At 70.8% G+C, this 12,567-nt stretch overlaps 1 protein-coding gene across 1 annotated transcript; it reads right to left on the reverse strand.

The window, feature by feature from the left end:
* Positions 1-3,919: 3,919 nt before the first annotated feature.
* LOC122138839 (proline-rich protein 36-like) lies at positions 3,920-10,183 on the reverse strand. Its single transcript, XM_042733479.1, is given in 9 exon segments — positions 3,920-4,061; positions 4,237-5,266; positions 5,709-6,011; positions 6,049-6,461; positions 6,523-7,037; positions 7,090-7,269; positions 7,272-7,539; positions 7,595-7,650; positions 8,990-10,183. Coding segments are annotated over 9 exon segments (4,101 nt in total).
* Positions 10,184-12,567: the final 2,384 nt, after the last annotated feature.

Consider the following 12,567-nt stretch of genomic DNA (forward strand, 5'->3'; position numbering starts at 1 on the left):
GGTGGTGGTGGTGGTGTGTGAAGGTAGTGCAGGCAGGCAGGGGTGGTGGTGGCGGGCAGGGGGTGGTGGCAGGTAGTGGTGGGGGCAGTGGTGGCAGGTGGTGTGGGTGGTAGTAGTGGCAGTAGTGGTAGTAGTAGTGGCGGGGGTGGCAGGCAGGGGTGGTGGTGGTGGTGGGTGGTGGTGGTGGTGGTGCAGGGGTAGTGGTGGTGTGGTGGTGGGGTTTTTGGTGTGCGTTGTTTGTTTGTTGCAGTGTTGTTTTGCTGGATTGTGGGCAATTAGTGTGTGGTTTTTTGATATATTTTGTGTATATTTTTGAGTTTTAGTCTTTTTTTTTTGGTTATGAGTGTGTTTGCAGGCAGGAAGTGGTGAAGTGGGGGCAGGGTGGGTGGAGGCAGTGGCGGGTGCAGGGGTGGCAGGTGGGGTGGCAGTGGTGGTGTGGCAGGGGGCAGTGGGGGTGGGTGGGTGGTGGCAGTGGGGTGGCAAGGGGGTGGGCAGGGTGTGGGTGGGGTGGTGGCGGGGCGGGTGGTGGGGTGGTAGTGGTGGTGGTGGTGGTGGGCAGTGGTGGGTGGCAGGGGTGCAGGTGGCAGGGTGGGTGGTGGCGGGGTGGCAGGGTGGTAGTGGTGGTGGCAGGCGGTGGTGGCAGGCAGGTGGGGGCAGGCAGGTGGCAGTGGCAGGCAGTGGCAGGGGTGGCAGGGTGGCAGGCAGGGGGTGGCAGGCAGTGGTGGTGGTGGTAGTGGGTAGTAGTGGCAGGTGGTGTGCAGGTGGCAGGTGGTGGGCAGTGGTGGTGGGTGGGGTGGGGTGGCAGTGGTGGTGCAGTGGTGGCAGGTGCAGTGGTGTGGGGCAGTGGCAGGCAGGGGGCGGGGTGCAGGGTGGTGAAGGCAGGCAGGGGTAGTGGCAGGGTGGTGAGTAGGGCAGGAAGGGAAGGGTAGTGGTGGTGGCGGTGGTGGTGGTGGCAGGGGTGAGTAGTGGTAGTAGCAGGCAGGGGTAGTGGTAGTGGGGTGGGGGTAGTGGTAGTGGCAGGCGGGTGGTGGCAGGGGGGTGGCAGGGGTGGCAGGGCAGGCGGGCAGTGGTGGCAGGGCGGGCAGGCAGGCAGTAGTGGTAGTGGTGGGGGTGGCAGGGTGAAGGGGAAGGAAGGGCGGGGGTGGCAGGCAGGGTGGGGCAGGTGGTGGTGGGGGTGGCAGGGGTGGTGGGGCAGGCAGGGTGTGGGTAGTGGTGGTGGCGGGCAGTGGCAGGCAGTGGGGTGTGTGGTGTGTGTGTGGTGGTGGGGTGGGGGTGGTGTGGTGGGGTGGGGGTGGGGTGGGGTGGTGGTGGTAGTGTGTGTGTGTGGTGGGTGGGGTGTGGGGTGGGGGTGGGTGGGTAGTGGTGGTGGTGGTGCAGGTGGTGGGTGTGTAGTGGGGTGGGGTGTGGTGGTGGGGGTGGGTGGGGTGGGGTGGTGGGGCAGGGTGGCAGGGGTGGGGGCAGGTGGTGGGGGTAGTGGGTGGGGGTGTAGTGGGGCAGGGTGGCAGTGTGGTGGTGGTGGGGTGGCAGGTGGGTGGTGTGTGTGGTGGGGTGGGGGTGGTGCAGTGGTGGGGTGGGCAGGGGGTGGTGGGGCAGGTGCAGGCAGGGTGGGGGTGCAGGTGGGCAGGGGGGGTGGTGTGGTAGTGGTGTGTGGCAGGGGCGGGCGGGGGTGGGGTGGGGTGGTGGGTGGTGGTGGTGGTGGTGGTGGTGGCAGGGGCAGGCAGTAGTGGTTTGGTTGGTGTTTTGGTTGGGGTTTTTGTGTTGGGTTGGTTTTGGGTTTGTTGGGTTGGTTTTGGTGGGGGGGGGGGGTGGATTTGGTTTTTGTTTGGTGGTTTGTTTGGTTGTGGTGGGGTTTCTTTTTTTTAAGAGTTGTTTCGGTGTTTTGTATTGTTGTGGTTTTATTTTTGTTGGTTGCTTTTTTTATATTGTTTGGATTGTGTTTTGTGTGTTTGGAGTTGGTTGTTTTTTATTGGTGTTTTTGGTGGTTTATTGGTTGATGTGTTGTTTTGTTTGTTGTGGGGGTGGGTTGTTGTTTTGGTTGTGTTTTTTGTTGGTGTGTTTTGGGTTGTTTGGGTGGGTGGTTTTGGTGTGTATTTGGGGGGTGCGTGGGTGTTTTTGGGTGTGTTTGTGGGTAACAGTCTCGTTCCTCTTTGTGGTTGTTTGGCAGCGTTGCAGATTCTTGTCCGCCTTGGACAAATTTTAACATTGTCATGGTACATTACCAATAGCCAATCTCTCTGAGAGTGTCATTCCGGGTTTGTGGTTGGATGGGGGGGGGTGGTGGGTAGGGAGGGGGGGGATAGGGGGGGGGGCGGGGGGGACGGGGCTGGAGGGCGTCTGGTTGTATTTAGTGCAAATTGTTGGATGTGTCCTTGTCGTAATTAATGTATTTCGGGTGTGTGGGGGGTGTTTGCTTATTTTTTGGGTTGTGGTGGTATCTATAGTTGGTGTTCTTGTGGGTTGAAAATCGTTGGCTTGGTTGGGGGCTATGAAGTTGTTTGTTTCAGGGTGGGTGGTAGGGTGTTGGGTTGGGTGTGTTTGGGGTTTTTTTGGTGGTTGGTTGTTTGTTTGTTGTTGGGGGTGTTGTGGTGTGTTTGTGGGCATTTTTGAGTGGGTTGTTGTGTTGTTTGGTGGTTTGTTCTGTCTTGTAAGTGTGTCTTTATTATGTTAGTTGTCACTCTTCTCCGTTGGGCCCATCCGTTGGTTGCTAGTTTAGTGTTTCTTGTTGGGGTTGAATCTTGTTGGAGGGGTGGGGTTGTATCTCAGCCCCTTTTGTTGTTTAGTTTGTTGTGGGTATTTGTGTTATGGGTTCATTGGTTGCTCTTCCTCTCTTATCATTGTCAATCTTTTAGGGGTTTGTTGGTTGAGTGGGTTTGTGGGTGGGGGGGTGAGGGGACCAGCGGAAACTGTGACGGCTTGTTTGTTTGGTTGGTGGAGTGGTTGGGTCATGCTTGTGGCCGTTTTGGGGGGCGTGGAGTTACTGCTCGGGAGGTTGGTGTTGTGGTGGCTTGGTGGGGTGTTTTGGGTGTGTTGTTGTATGTTTTTGATGCGGGAGGTTGTATGGTTGTGTCGGACGGTTTGAAGTGCCTTTGGTTGGGGCGGGGGTTTCGTGATTGGTGGGTTTGGTTTGGCATGTTGTTTGTGTTTAAGCGATTGGGCGGGGTTTGGTGGTGTTGTAGTTTTTGGTTGGGGGTTTTTGGAATGTTGAGGCGTTTTTTGGGTGTAGTGCAACAGTGTTGGTTGTGTTGGGGGGTTTTGTTGGGGTGATTTACTTGTTGGTGTTTGTCTGGCGGTATGTTTGTTGGTTTACATCACAGGCTTTTTTGTGTGTTTTATGTGTTGGGGGTCTTTTGTTTGCTGAATGGTTTTGGGTGGGTGGGTGTTGTTGTTTTGGTTACGTTATCCAGTGATATCACAACCTCATGTATTGCTGTGTGGTGTGGGTTTTGTTTGGGGGTATTTTTGGGTCTTTTGATTACCTTCTACTTGATTTTTTCGTGCCCTCCCCACCGGACTTGTTGTGTGAAGTGTGTTTTTTTTGTTATTTTTTGGTTTGAGGTTGTTTGCAATTGTGGGGGCAGGTGGTAGTGGTTTTTGGGTTGTTATCAGTTGTTTTGTGATGTGATTCCGTAAAACTAGGTCACTGCGGCCTTATATATTTTTGTAATCTTATGGGCGGGGCAAATCAGGTTTTGCATTCATTGATTATTTTTTTTGGGGGTTGACTTTTTGTTTAAATTTTTTCCGTTAGGCCCTTTTGGGTTTGTAGGGGTGCCCGGGTGGGTTTTAGTAGGGCGGTGTGTTGAGGATTTTAGCCGGGGATTGTCACGTATGAAGGCGGTGTGGGTGGTAGGGACTGGGGGGGGGTGAGGGGGGGGGTAGGAGTGGGTGGGGGGGAGGGTAGAGAGGGGGGTTGGGGGTGTCAGGGGGGTGGGGGGGGGGGGGGGGGGGGGGGGGGGGGGGTCGGGGGGGGGGGGGGGGGGGGGTGGGGCGTGGGGCATGGCAGGTGAAGGGGGGGAGGAGGGGGTGGTGGGGTGGGGGGGGGGGGGGGGGGGGGGGGGGGGGTGGTGGCGAAGGGGACGGGGGGAGGAGGGTAGGGGGGGGATGGGGGCTGGACTAGGGGGGTGGGGGGGGGGGGAGGCAGGTGGGGGGATGGGTGATCAGGGAAAACTCGGAGAGCTGGTGGAGTCAGGAGGGTGGGGGTGCGGAGTATGGACTCTAGGGACTCAGACAAGGGGACTGGTGGGGGGGGGGGGGGGGGGGGGGGGGGGGGGGGGGGGGGGGTGGGGGGGGTTGGGGGTGGGGGGGGGGGGGGTGGGGGGGGGGGGGGGTGCCGGGGGGGATGGTGGGGGTGGGGGGGTGGGGGGGGCAGGGGGGGGTGGTGGGGGGGGGGGGGGGGCGGGGGGGGGGGTGGGGGGGGGGCGAAGCGGGTGGGGGGGGGGGGGGTGTGTGGGGGGGGGGTGGGGGGGGGGTGGGGGGGGGGCATATGGGGGTGGCGGGGTGGGTGGGGGGGGGGTGGCGGGGGGGGGGGGGGGGGGGGGGGGGGGGGGGGGGGGGGGGGGGGGGGGGGGTGGCGAGGGGGTGAAAGGGGGGTGGGTGGGGGGGGGGGGGTGTGGGGGGGGGGGGGCAAGGGGGGGGGGGGGGGGGGGGGGGGGGGGGGGGGGGGGGGGGGGGGGGGGGGGGGGAGGGGGGGCGGCGGTAGGGGGGGGGGGGGCAATGGCGGGGGGGGGGGGGGTGGGGGGGGGGGGGGGGGGGGGGGTGTGGGGGGGGGTGGGGGGGGGTGGGGGGGGGGGGGGGTGGGGGGGGGGTGGTGGTTGGGGGGGGCAAGGGGGCGGGGGGTGGGGGTGGGGGGGTGGGGGGGGGGGGGGGGGGTGGGGGTGGGGGGGGCGGGGGGGGTGGGTGGCGGGGGGGGGCGGGGGGGGGAGGGGGTGGCGGGCAGGGGGGGGGGGGGGGCGGGAGTCAGGGGGGGAGGGGGGTAGGGGGCTGGGGGGGGGGAGGGGGGGCGGCGGGTGGGCGGGGGGGGGGGGCGGGGGGGTCTGGGGGGGAGGGGGGGGGGGGGTGGGGGGGGGTGGGGGGGCAGTGGGAGGGGGGGGGGCGGGGGGGGGCCAGGGGGGGGGGGGGGGTGGGGGGGGGGCAGGGGGGTGGCATGGGGGGGGGGGGGGGGGGGGGGGGGGGGGGGGTGGGGGGGGCTGGGGGGGTGGGGGGGGGGGGGGCGGGGGGGGGGGGGGGGGGGGGGGGGGGGGGGTGGGCGTGGGGGGGGGGGGGGTGGCGGGCAGGGGGGGGGGGGGGGCAGGGGGGCCCAGGGGGAGGGGGGGCGGGGGGGGCAGAGGGGGGGCAGGGCAGGGGGGGAGGGGTGGCATAGGTGGAAGGGGGTAAGGGGGGTGGGGTAGAGCGGGGGGGGGGTGGGGGGGGGGGGGGCAAGGGGGGGGGGGGGGGCGGGGGGGGGCGGGGGGGGGGGGTGGGGGGGGCGATCAGCGCGGGGGGCAAGGACGGAAGGGGGGGGGGGGGGGGGGGGAGGGGGCGGACCAGGGGGGGCGGGGGGCGGGAGGGGGGGTAGGGGGGGGGCGGGGGCAGGCGGCAAGGGGCGCGGTAATGGGGGCGACGGGGGGGGTGGAGGGGGGAGGGCAGGGGGGCGGGGGGGCTGGGGCAGTTGAGGTGGGCAGGGGGAGGGGCAAGGGCGGGGGGGGGGCTAAGGTGCGGGGCAGGAGTGGGGGGGGGGGGGGGGGGGGGGGGGGGTGTGGGCGGGGGGGTGGTAGCAAGGGCAGGGGGATGCAGGGCGGGGGGGGGAGGGGGGGGGGGGGGGGTGGGGGGGGGGGGGAGCAGGGGGGCGCACGGGGGTCCGGGTGTGGGGGGGGGAGGCGACCAAGGGCGCGCGGCGGGCGGGGCGGGGTGGGGGGGGGGGGGCGGCGGCGGGGGGGGGGTGGGGGGCGGGGGGGGGGGGGGGCGGGGGGGGCAGGGGGGGGGGGGGGGGGGGCTGGGGGGCCCAGGGGCGTGGCAGGGGGGGGGGGGGCAGGATCGCAGGGGGCCCTGGGCGGGAGCAAGGGGGGGGGAGCGGGGTGGGGGGGGGGTGGGGGGGGGGGGCAGGGCGGGGTGGGGGGGGGGGCGGGGGGGGGAGGGGGGGGGGGGGGGGCGGGCGGGGAAGGGCGGCTGGGGGGGGGGGGGGGGTGGGGGGGGGGGGGGAGGGGGGCTTGGGGGGGGTGCAGGGCGGGGGGGGCAAGCAAGGGGGGGGGCAGGGGGGCGGCGGGGGGCGGGCGGGGCGGGGGGGCGGCGGGGGGGAGGGGGGGGGGGAGGGGCGGAGGCGAGGGCAGCGGGGGGGGGGGGCGGGCGGGCAAAGGGGGTGGGGCGGGGGGGGGGGGGGGGGGCGGGGGGGGGGGCAGGTAGTGGTGGGGTGGGGTGGGGTGGGTGGTGGGTAGCAGTGGGGCAGTGGTGCGGCGGGTGGCGGGGCAGGTGGTGGTGGCAGGCAGTGGCGGGCAGGCAGGCGGGTGGTGGGGTGGCAGTGGGCAGGCAGGCGTGGTGGTGGCGGGCAGTGGTGCGGGGCAGTGGGGGTGCGTGGCGCAGGCGGGGGCAGTGGTGGCAGGGCAGGCGGCGGGTGGCGGTGTAGTGGGGGCAGGTAGCAGGCAGGCAGGCAGTGTAGCAGGCGGGCGGTAGGCAGGGCAGGTGTTGGGGCAGGCAGGCGGGCAGGCAGTGGTGGTGGCGGGTGCAGGCGGTAGCAGGGTGCGGCGTGGTGGGAAGTGCAGGCAGGCAGGTGGTGCAGTAGCAGGGTAGTGTGGTGGCAGGTGCAGGGCGGGGCGGGCAGGCAGTGGGTAGCAGTAGCAGTGCAGTGGTGGCAGGCAGGTGGTGGCAGGGGCAGCAGGCGGTGGCGGCGGTGGTAGTGGTGCAGTGGCGGCGGGTGGCGGCGGCAGGCAGGCGGGCAGGCAGGCAGTAGTGCGGGGGGTGGCGCGGGGGGTGGAGGGGGGGCGGCAAGGCGGGGGGACGGGGCGGGGCGGGCGGGGGGGGCTGGGCAGGGGCGGCGGGGGGGGGGGGGGGTGAGGCCGAGGGGGCTGGCGGGGCGGGGCCCGCCCCGGGGGGTGGGCCCGCAGCGTGGCCGCGGGCCCCGGGGGGGGGGGGGGCGCAAGGCGCGGGGGGCGTGCAGGGGCGCTGCGGGGCGGGTGGCCAAGGGGAGCGGGGCGGGGCGGGCGGGGGGGGCAAGGGAAGGCGCGCGGTGCAAGGGGGGTAGCAAGGGGGGGCAGGGGCAAGTGGCGGGGGGGCAGGGGGGGGGGGGGGGCGGGGCGGGCAGGGGGCGGGGGCAAGGGGGGCGGGGTTCGGGGCGGGCGGGGGCAGGGAGGGGGGGGCGGGGGGGGTGGGGGGGGGGGGGGGAGGAGCGGGGTCGGTGGGGGCGGGGGGGGAGCGCGCTGCAAGGGGGGGAGGGGCTGGGGGGGCAAAGGTGGGTGAGGGGCGGGGGGCAAGCGCGCGAGGGTGGGGGGGGGCGGCCGGGGGGGGGGGGGGGGCAAGGGGGGGCGGGTGCGGCGGGGGGCGGGGGGCGGGGGGCGCGGTGGGGGGGGGAGGGGCGCGGGAGCAGGGCAAGGGGAGCAAGGGCTGGCAAGGGGGGGCGCGGGGCGGGGGTGGGGGGGGCAAGGGGGGTGGGTGGGTGGGCGGGGGTGGGCGGTGGACAGGGCGGGCGGGGGGTGGGGGGCAAGTGGGGGGGGGGGGGGGGGCGGGCGGGCGTCAGGGGGGGGGCAGCGTGGGGGGGGGGCAGGGGCTGGTGCGGAGGGGGCAGAGGCCGGGCGGGAGGGGGGGGGGCAGGGGCAAGGGGGAGGGCAGGGGGGGGCGGGGGGGGCGGGCGGGGGGGGGGGGCGGGGGGGTGGGGACCGGGGGCGGGAGAAGGCGGAGGAGGGGGCGGGGCGGGCGAGTGGGGGTGCAAGCGGGGGGGGGCGGGGGGGGGGGGGGGGGGAAGGGGGGGGGGGGTGGGGGGGGCCGAGGTGGGGGGGTGGGCAGGCGGGGGGGGCAAGGGGGCGGGTGCCGGGTGGTGCGGCCCAGGCGGTGTCAGGGTGTGACTGCGGGGGAGGGGAAGGGGATGGGCGTGGGGGGGGGGGGGGAGGGGGGGAGGGGAGGGGACAAGGGGTTTTTGGGGGGGGGGCAGGCATGGGCAAGCGGGGGGGCAGACGGTGGGCGGGGGGGGAGGGCGGGGGGAGGGGGGGGGAGCGGGCGGGGGGGGGGGGGGGGGCGGGGGGGTGGGGGGGAGGAGGGGCGGCGCGGGGCAAGGGGGGGGGGAGCGGGGGTGGGGGGGGGGGGGGGGGGGAGGGCGGCGGCAAGGGGGCAGGGAGCAGTGCGCAAGGGGGGGGCAGAGGGGGGGGGAGGGGGGCGGGGGGGGGGGGCAAGGGGGGGGGGCGGGGAGGGGGGGGGGCGAGGGGCGGCGCGGGGGGCGGAAGTGGGCGGCGCAAGGGTGAGGGGGGCGGGCGGCGGCGTGGGTGGGACGGGGCGAGGGGCGGGGGGCGGAGGCGTGGAAGGGGGGGGAGGGGGGGGGTGGGCGCGGGGGGGGGGGGTCGGAGCAAGGGAAAGTGGGGGGGGCGGGGGGGGGGGCGGGGGGCCTGGGGGTGGGGGGGGGGAAGGGGGGGGGCAGGTCAAGGGGCGGGGGGGCGGGGGCGGGGGGCGGGGAAAGGGCAAGGGGGGGTGGCGGGGGGGGGGGGGGGCAAGGGTGCGGGGCGGGGCAAGGGGGGGTGGGGTGGGGGGGGTGGGGGGGGAGCGTGTGCGGGGGGGGGCGGGGCGGGCGGGGGGAGCAAGGGGGGATGGGGTGGGGGGGGGGGGGGGCGCGGGGGGGGGGGCGGGGGATGGCTGTGCACGGCGGGGGGGTCAGGGGAGGGGGGGGGGCTGGGGGGGAGGCCAGCTGCGCGGGGGGCGGCCAGGGGCGGGAGCGGGGGCAAGGGAGGCAGCGAAGTCGTGAGGTGTTCAAGGGGGGGTGGGGCGTCAGGGGGCAAGGGGGGGGGGGGTGGGGGTGGCAAGCGCAAGGGGCGGCCGGGGCAGTGGCGGCAGCAGCAGGCAGTAGCGGCGGCAAGTGGCAGGCAGCAGCAGTGGCGCAGGCGGCAGTGGCGCAAGTGGCGTGGCGGCAGGCAGGCGCAGTGGTAGCAGCAGCGGCAGGCGGGCAGCAGGAAGTAGCGGTGCGGTGGCGGTAGCAGTGCAGCGGCGCGCAGCGCGTATGGCGCGGGGCAGTAGCGGCGGTGGCAGCAGGCAAGTGGCAGTGGCAAGCAGGCAGGCAGGCGGCAGGCGGCGGCAGTGGCGCGGCAGGCAGGAAGTGGCGTAGCAGGCGGCGAGTGGCGCAGCGGCGGCAAGTGTTAGCAGCAGTGGTGGCGGCGGCAAGGGCGGCGGCGCGCTGGCGGCAGTGGCGGAAGAAGGAAGTGGGAAGGGAAGGCGGGCAGGCGGCAGGGAAGGTAGTGGCGTGGCGGGCGGGGAAGTGGCGGCGGTGGCGGCAGGCAGTGGGGCAGTGCGGTGGCGGCAGCAGGCGGCAGCAAGGCGGCGGCGTTAAGTGGCAGGCAGTAAAGGGCGGCGCAGTGGCAGTGCGTTGGCAGCGGCGGCGGCGGGCAAGTGGTGGCGGCGGAAGTGGCGGCAGGCGGCGGCAGTGGTAGCAAGTGGCGGCGCGGCAGCGGCGGCAGCAGCAGTGGCAGGCGCAGCAGCGGCGCAGCGCGGCAGCGGGCAGCGGCAGCGGTGGCAGCAGCAAGGGCAGTGGCGGTGCGCAGGCGGCAGGCAGGGCGGCGGCGGCAGCAGCAGTGGCGGGGCAGGGTGCGGCAGGCAGCAGGAAGCAGGCAGGCAGGGCAGTTAAGTGGCGGCGGCGGCGGCAGCAGGCAGTGGCGTTATGGCGGCAGTGGCAGGCAGGCAGTGCGGTGGCAGTGGCGGCAGTGGGTGGCGGCGGCGGCGGCGGCAGTAGCAGCAGGCGGCGCGGCGGTGGTGGCGTGGCGGCGGCGGTGGCGTTGGCGGCGGCGGGCAGTGGCGGCAGTGGTAGTGGTGGTGGCGGCGGCAGCGTTATTTTGCATTTTTGTGGTGTTTTCTTCTCGTTGGTTTGTGGGTGGTGCCAGTCTGTTTGGTGTGTTGGTGTTGTGTCAGTGGTGTTTATTTTTCGGTGTGTCGCAGGTTGGGGTGTTTGGTGGAGCGTGTTTCTCGGGTCTTGTGGGCTGTCGTGGTTCAATTGGGGGGCTGTGTCTTCAAGTTTTTTCATCTTTCGTTTTTTGTTTTGGTTCCTTCTTATCTTTTTGGGTTTTTTTTCATTTTTTTTTCTCTATTTTTATCAATTCAAGTTCAATCAAGTGTGTTTTCTTTGGGGGGGGGCGTAGGAGGCGGTACAGAGGGCGGGCGCCCGGGGGGGCCCCCCCCGCAGTGGGAGGCGGGGGCAAGGGGGGGAGTGTGGGAGGGCGGGGGGGGGGGGGGCAAGGCGAGCGCAAGGGGCGGGGAGAGGGGCGGGGGGGGGGCGGGGGGCAACAGGGGGGGGGGGGGGCGGGGGCGGGCAAGGGGTGCGGGGGCGGGGGGGGGGGGCGCGGGAGGCGGCGGGGGGGGCGGGGTCGGGGGGACAGGGGGGCAAGCGGGGGCAAGGGGGGGGCGGGGCAAGGGGGGGACAAGGGGCAGCAAGGGCAAGGCAAGGGCGGGCGGGGGGGGGGCGGGGGGCGGGGCAGCAGTGGCGGCAGCAGCGTGGCAGGGTAGTGGTAGTGCGGCAGGGGCAGCGCGGCCCCGCGGCGCGCCCTGTGCGCGCGTCAGATCCGGCGGCCCGTCTCGGGCCCCGCCTTCACGCCTCGCCCTCTCTGCCCCACGCCGTCTCGGCCGCCCCCCCCCGCCCCGCCTGCGGCCCCCCCCCCACCGCGCGGCCGGCCGCGTGGCAGGCAGTAGTAGTAGCAGTGGTAGCAGGGCAGGAGGCAGTAGCAGGCAGGCGCGGTGGTAGTAGCAGGCAGTAGTAGCAGGCGGCAGGCGGGGTGGTGGTGGCAGGCGGCAAGGGGTAGCAGTAGTGGTAGCGGGCAGTGGAAGAAGGTAGTAGTGGCGGTAGTGGTAGTAGCAGTATGGCAGGGGCAAGTGGGGGCAGGCGGGCAGGGGTGGCAGGCAGGCAGGTGGTGGTGGCAGGCAGGCAGTGGTGGCGGTGGCAGGCAGGTAGTGGTAGGGCAGGGCAGTATAGTGGTGGTGGTAGCAGGGCAGTAGTAGTAGTAGTAAGGGGGTAGTGAAGAGAAAGTGGTAGGAAAGTAGTGGCAGGGTGGCGGGGGGTGGCGGGGTATAGTAGCAGGCAGTAGTGGCAGTGGTAGGCAGTGGCAGGCAGTAGTAGTGGCAGGGGTGAAGGGGGTGGCAGGGGGCAGGGCAGTGGTGGGTGGTGGCAGTGGCAGGCAGGCGCCGAGGTGGGGGTAGGTGGTAGTGTTGGTGGTGGTGATGTGTGTGTGTTAGGTGGGTTGGTAGGGGGTGGTGTAGGGTGGGGGTTGATAGGGGGTAAGTGAATGGACAGTATTGTGGTGGTGGGGTGGGTGTTCGTGTTGGGTGGTTGGGGTGGGTGGTAGCTGGTGGGTGTGTGGGGGTGTGGGTGGGGTGGGGGTTGTGGGGTGTGTGGGTAGGTGGGTTGGTGTTGTGTTGTGTGTTTGTGTGGGGGTGGGTGGGTGGTAAGTGGTGTGGGGTGTGGGGTGTATCGTGTGGGTGTTTTTGGTTGGGTTGGGGTAAGGGTGGGGGGGGGGTAGGGTGGTGGGTGTGGGGTGGTTGGTGGTGGTGTGTTGGTGGTGGGTAGGGTGAGTAGGTGTAGGGTCGGTTAATGTTGTGTTGGTTGGTGGGTGTGTGTTGTGGGGTGGGTTGTGTTGGTGGGGTTGTGTGGGGGGGGTGTAGGTGTAGGGGTATAAGGGTAAGTGGGGGGGTGGTGTTGGGTGGGTGGGGTTCGTTGTGGTGAAAGTTATTAGGTGGGTAGGGTAGTGGTGGTGTGGGGTGTTGTGGGGTGTTGTATTGGTGGTGTAATGTGGTGTAAAGGGGTTCATGGGGTGGGTGGGGTTGGTGGTGGGTTGGGTAAAGGGTGTTTGGGGGTGGGGTATGATGGGGTGTGTGGGGTAGGTGGTGTGGTGTTGGTGGTGGGGGTATGTAGGTGGTAATAGGTGGGGTTGTGGTTGGTGTGGGTGGTTGTGGGGTTTTGTGTGGGTGGGTGGTAGTGGGGGTGGGGTGTGTGTGGTGAGTGGTGGTGTGGTGGGGGGGGTTAGGGGTGAAGTGGTTAGTGGGGTGGTGTGTTTGTTGTAAGTGGGGGTAGGGGGGTGGTGGTTGTTAATTGGGGGGTGGGGTTTGTGGTTGGATGTGTGTAGGGTGGGGGGGTGTGGGTGTTGTGGGGTGGTAAATGGGTGGGTTGTTGGGGGCGTAAGGTAGTTGTGTTGGTGGGGGGTGTGGGGGTGTTGGGTTAGGGTGGGGTGTGTGTAGGTAGTGTTGGGGGTTGTGGGTGGTTGTGGGGGGGGGTTGGTGTGGGTTGTGTGGTGTGTAGTTAAGGCGGGGGTATTGGTGTGGTGTTGGTGGTGTGGTAGGTGGTTTGGTGTGGGTGTGGGGGGTTTTGTGTTGGTGGGGGGGGTGTGGTGGTTGGGGTGTGTAATGGTTGGTAGGTTTGTG

This window comes from Cyprinus carpio, chromosome A3, assembly GCF_018340385.1.
Source record: "Cyprinus carpio isolate SPL01 chromosome A3, ASM1834038v1, whole genome shotgun sequence".
NCBI classification, from domain to species: domain Eukaryota; kingdom Metazoa; phylum Chordata; class Actinopteri; order Cypriniformes; family Cyprinidae; genus Cyprinus; species Cyprinus carpio.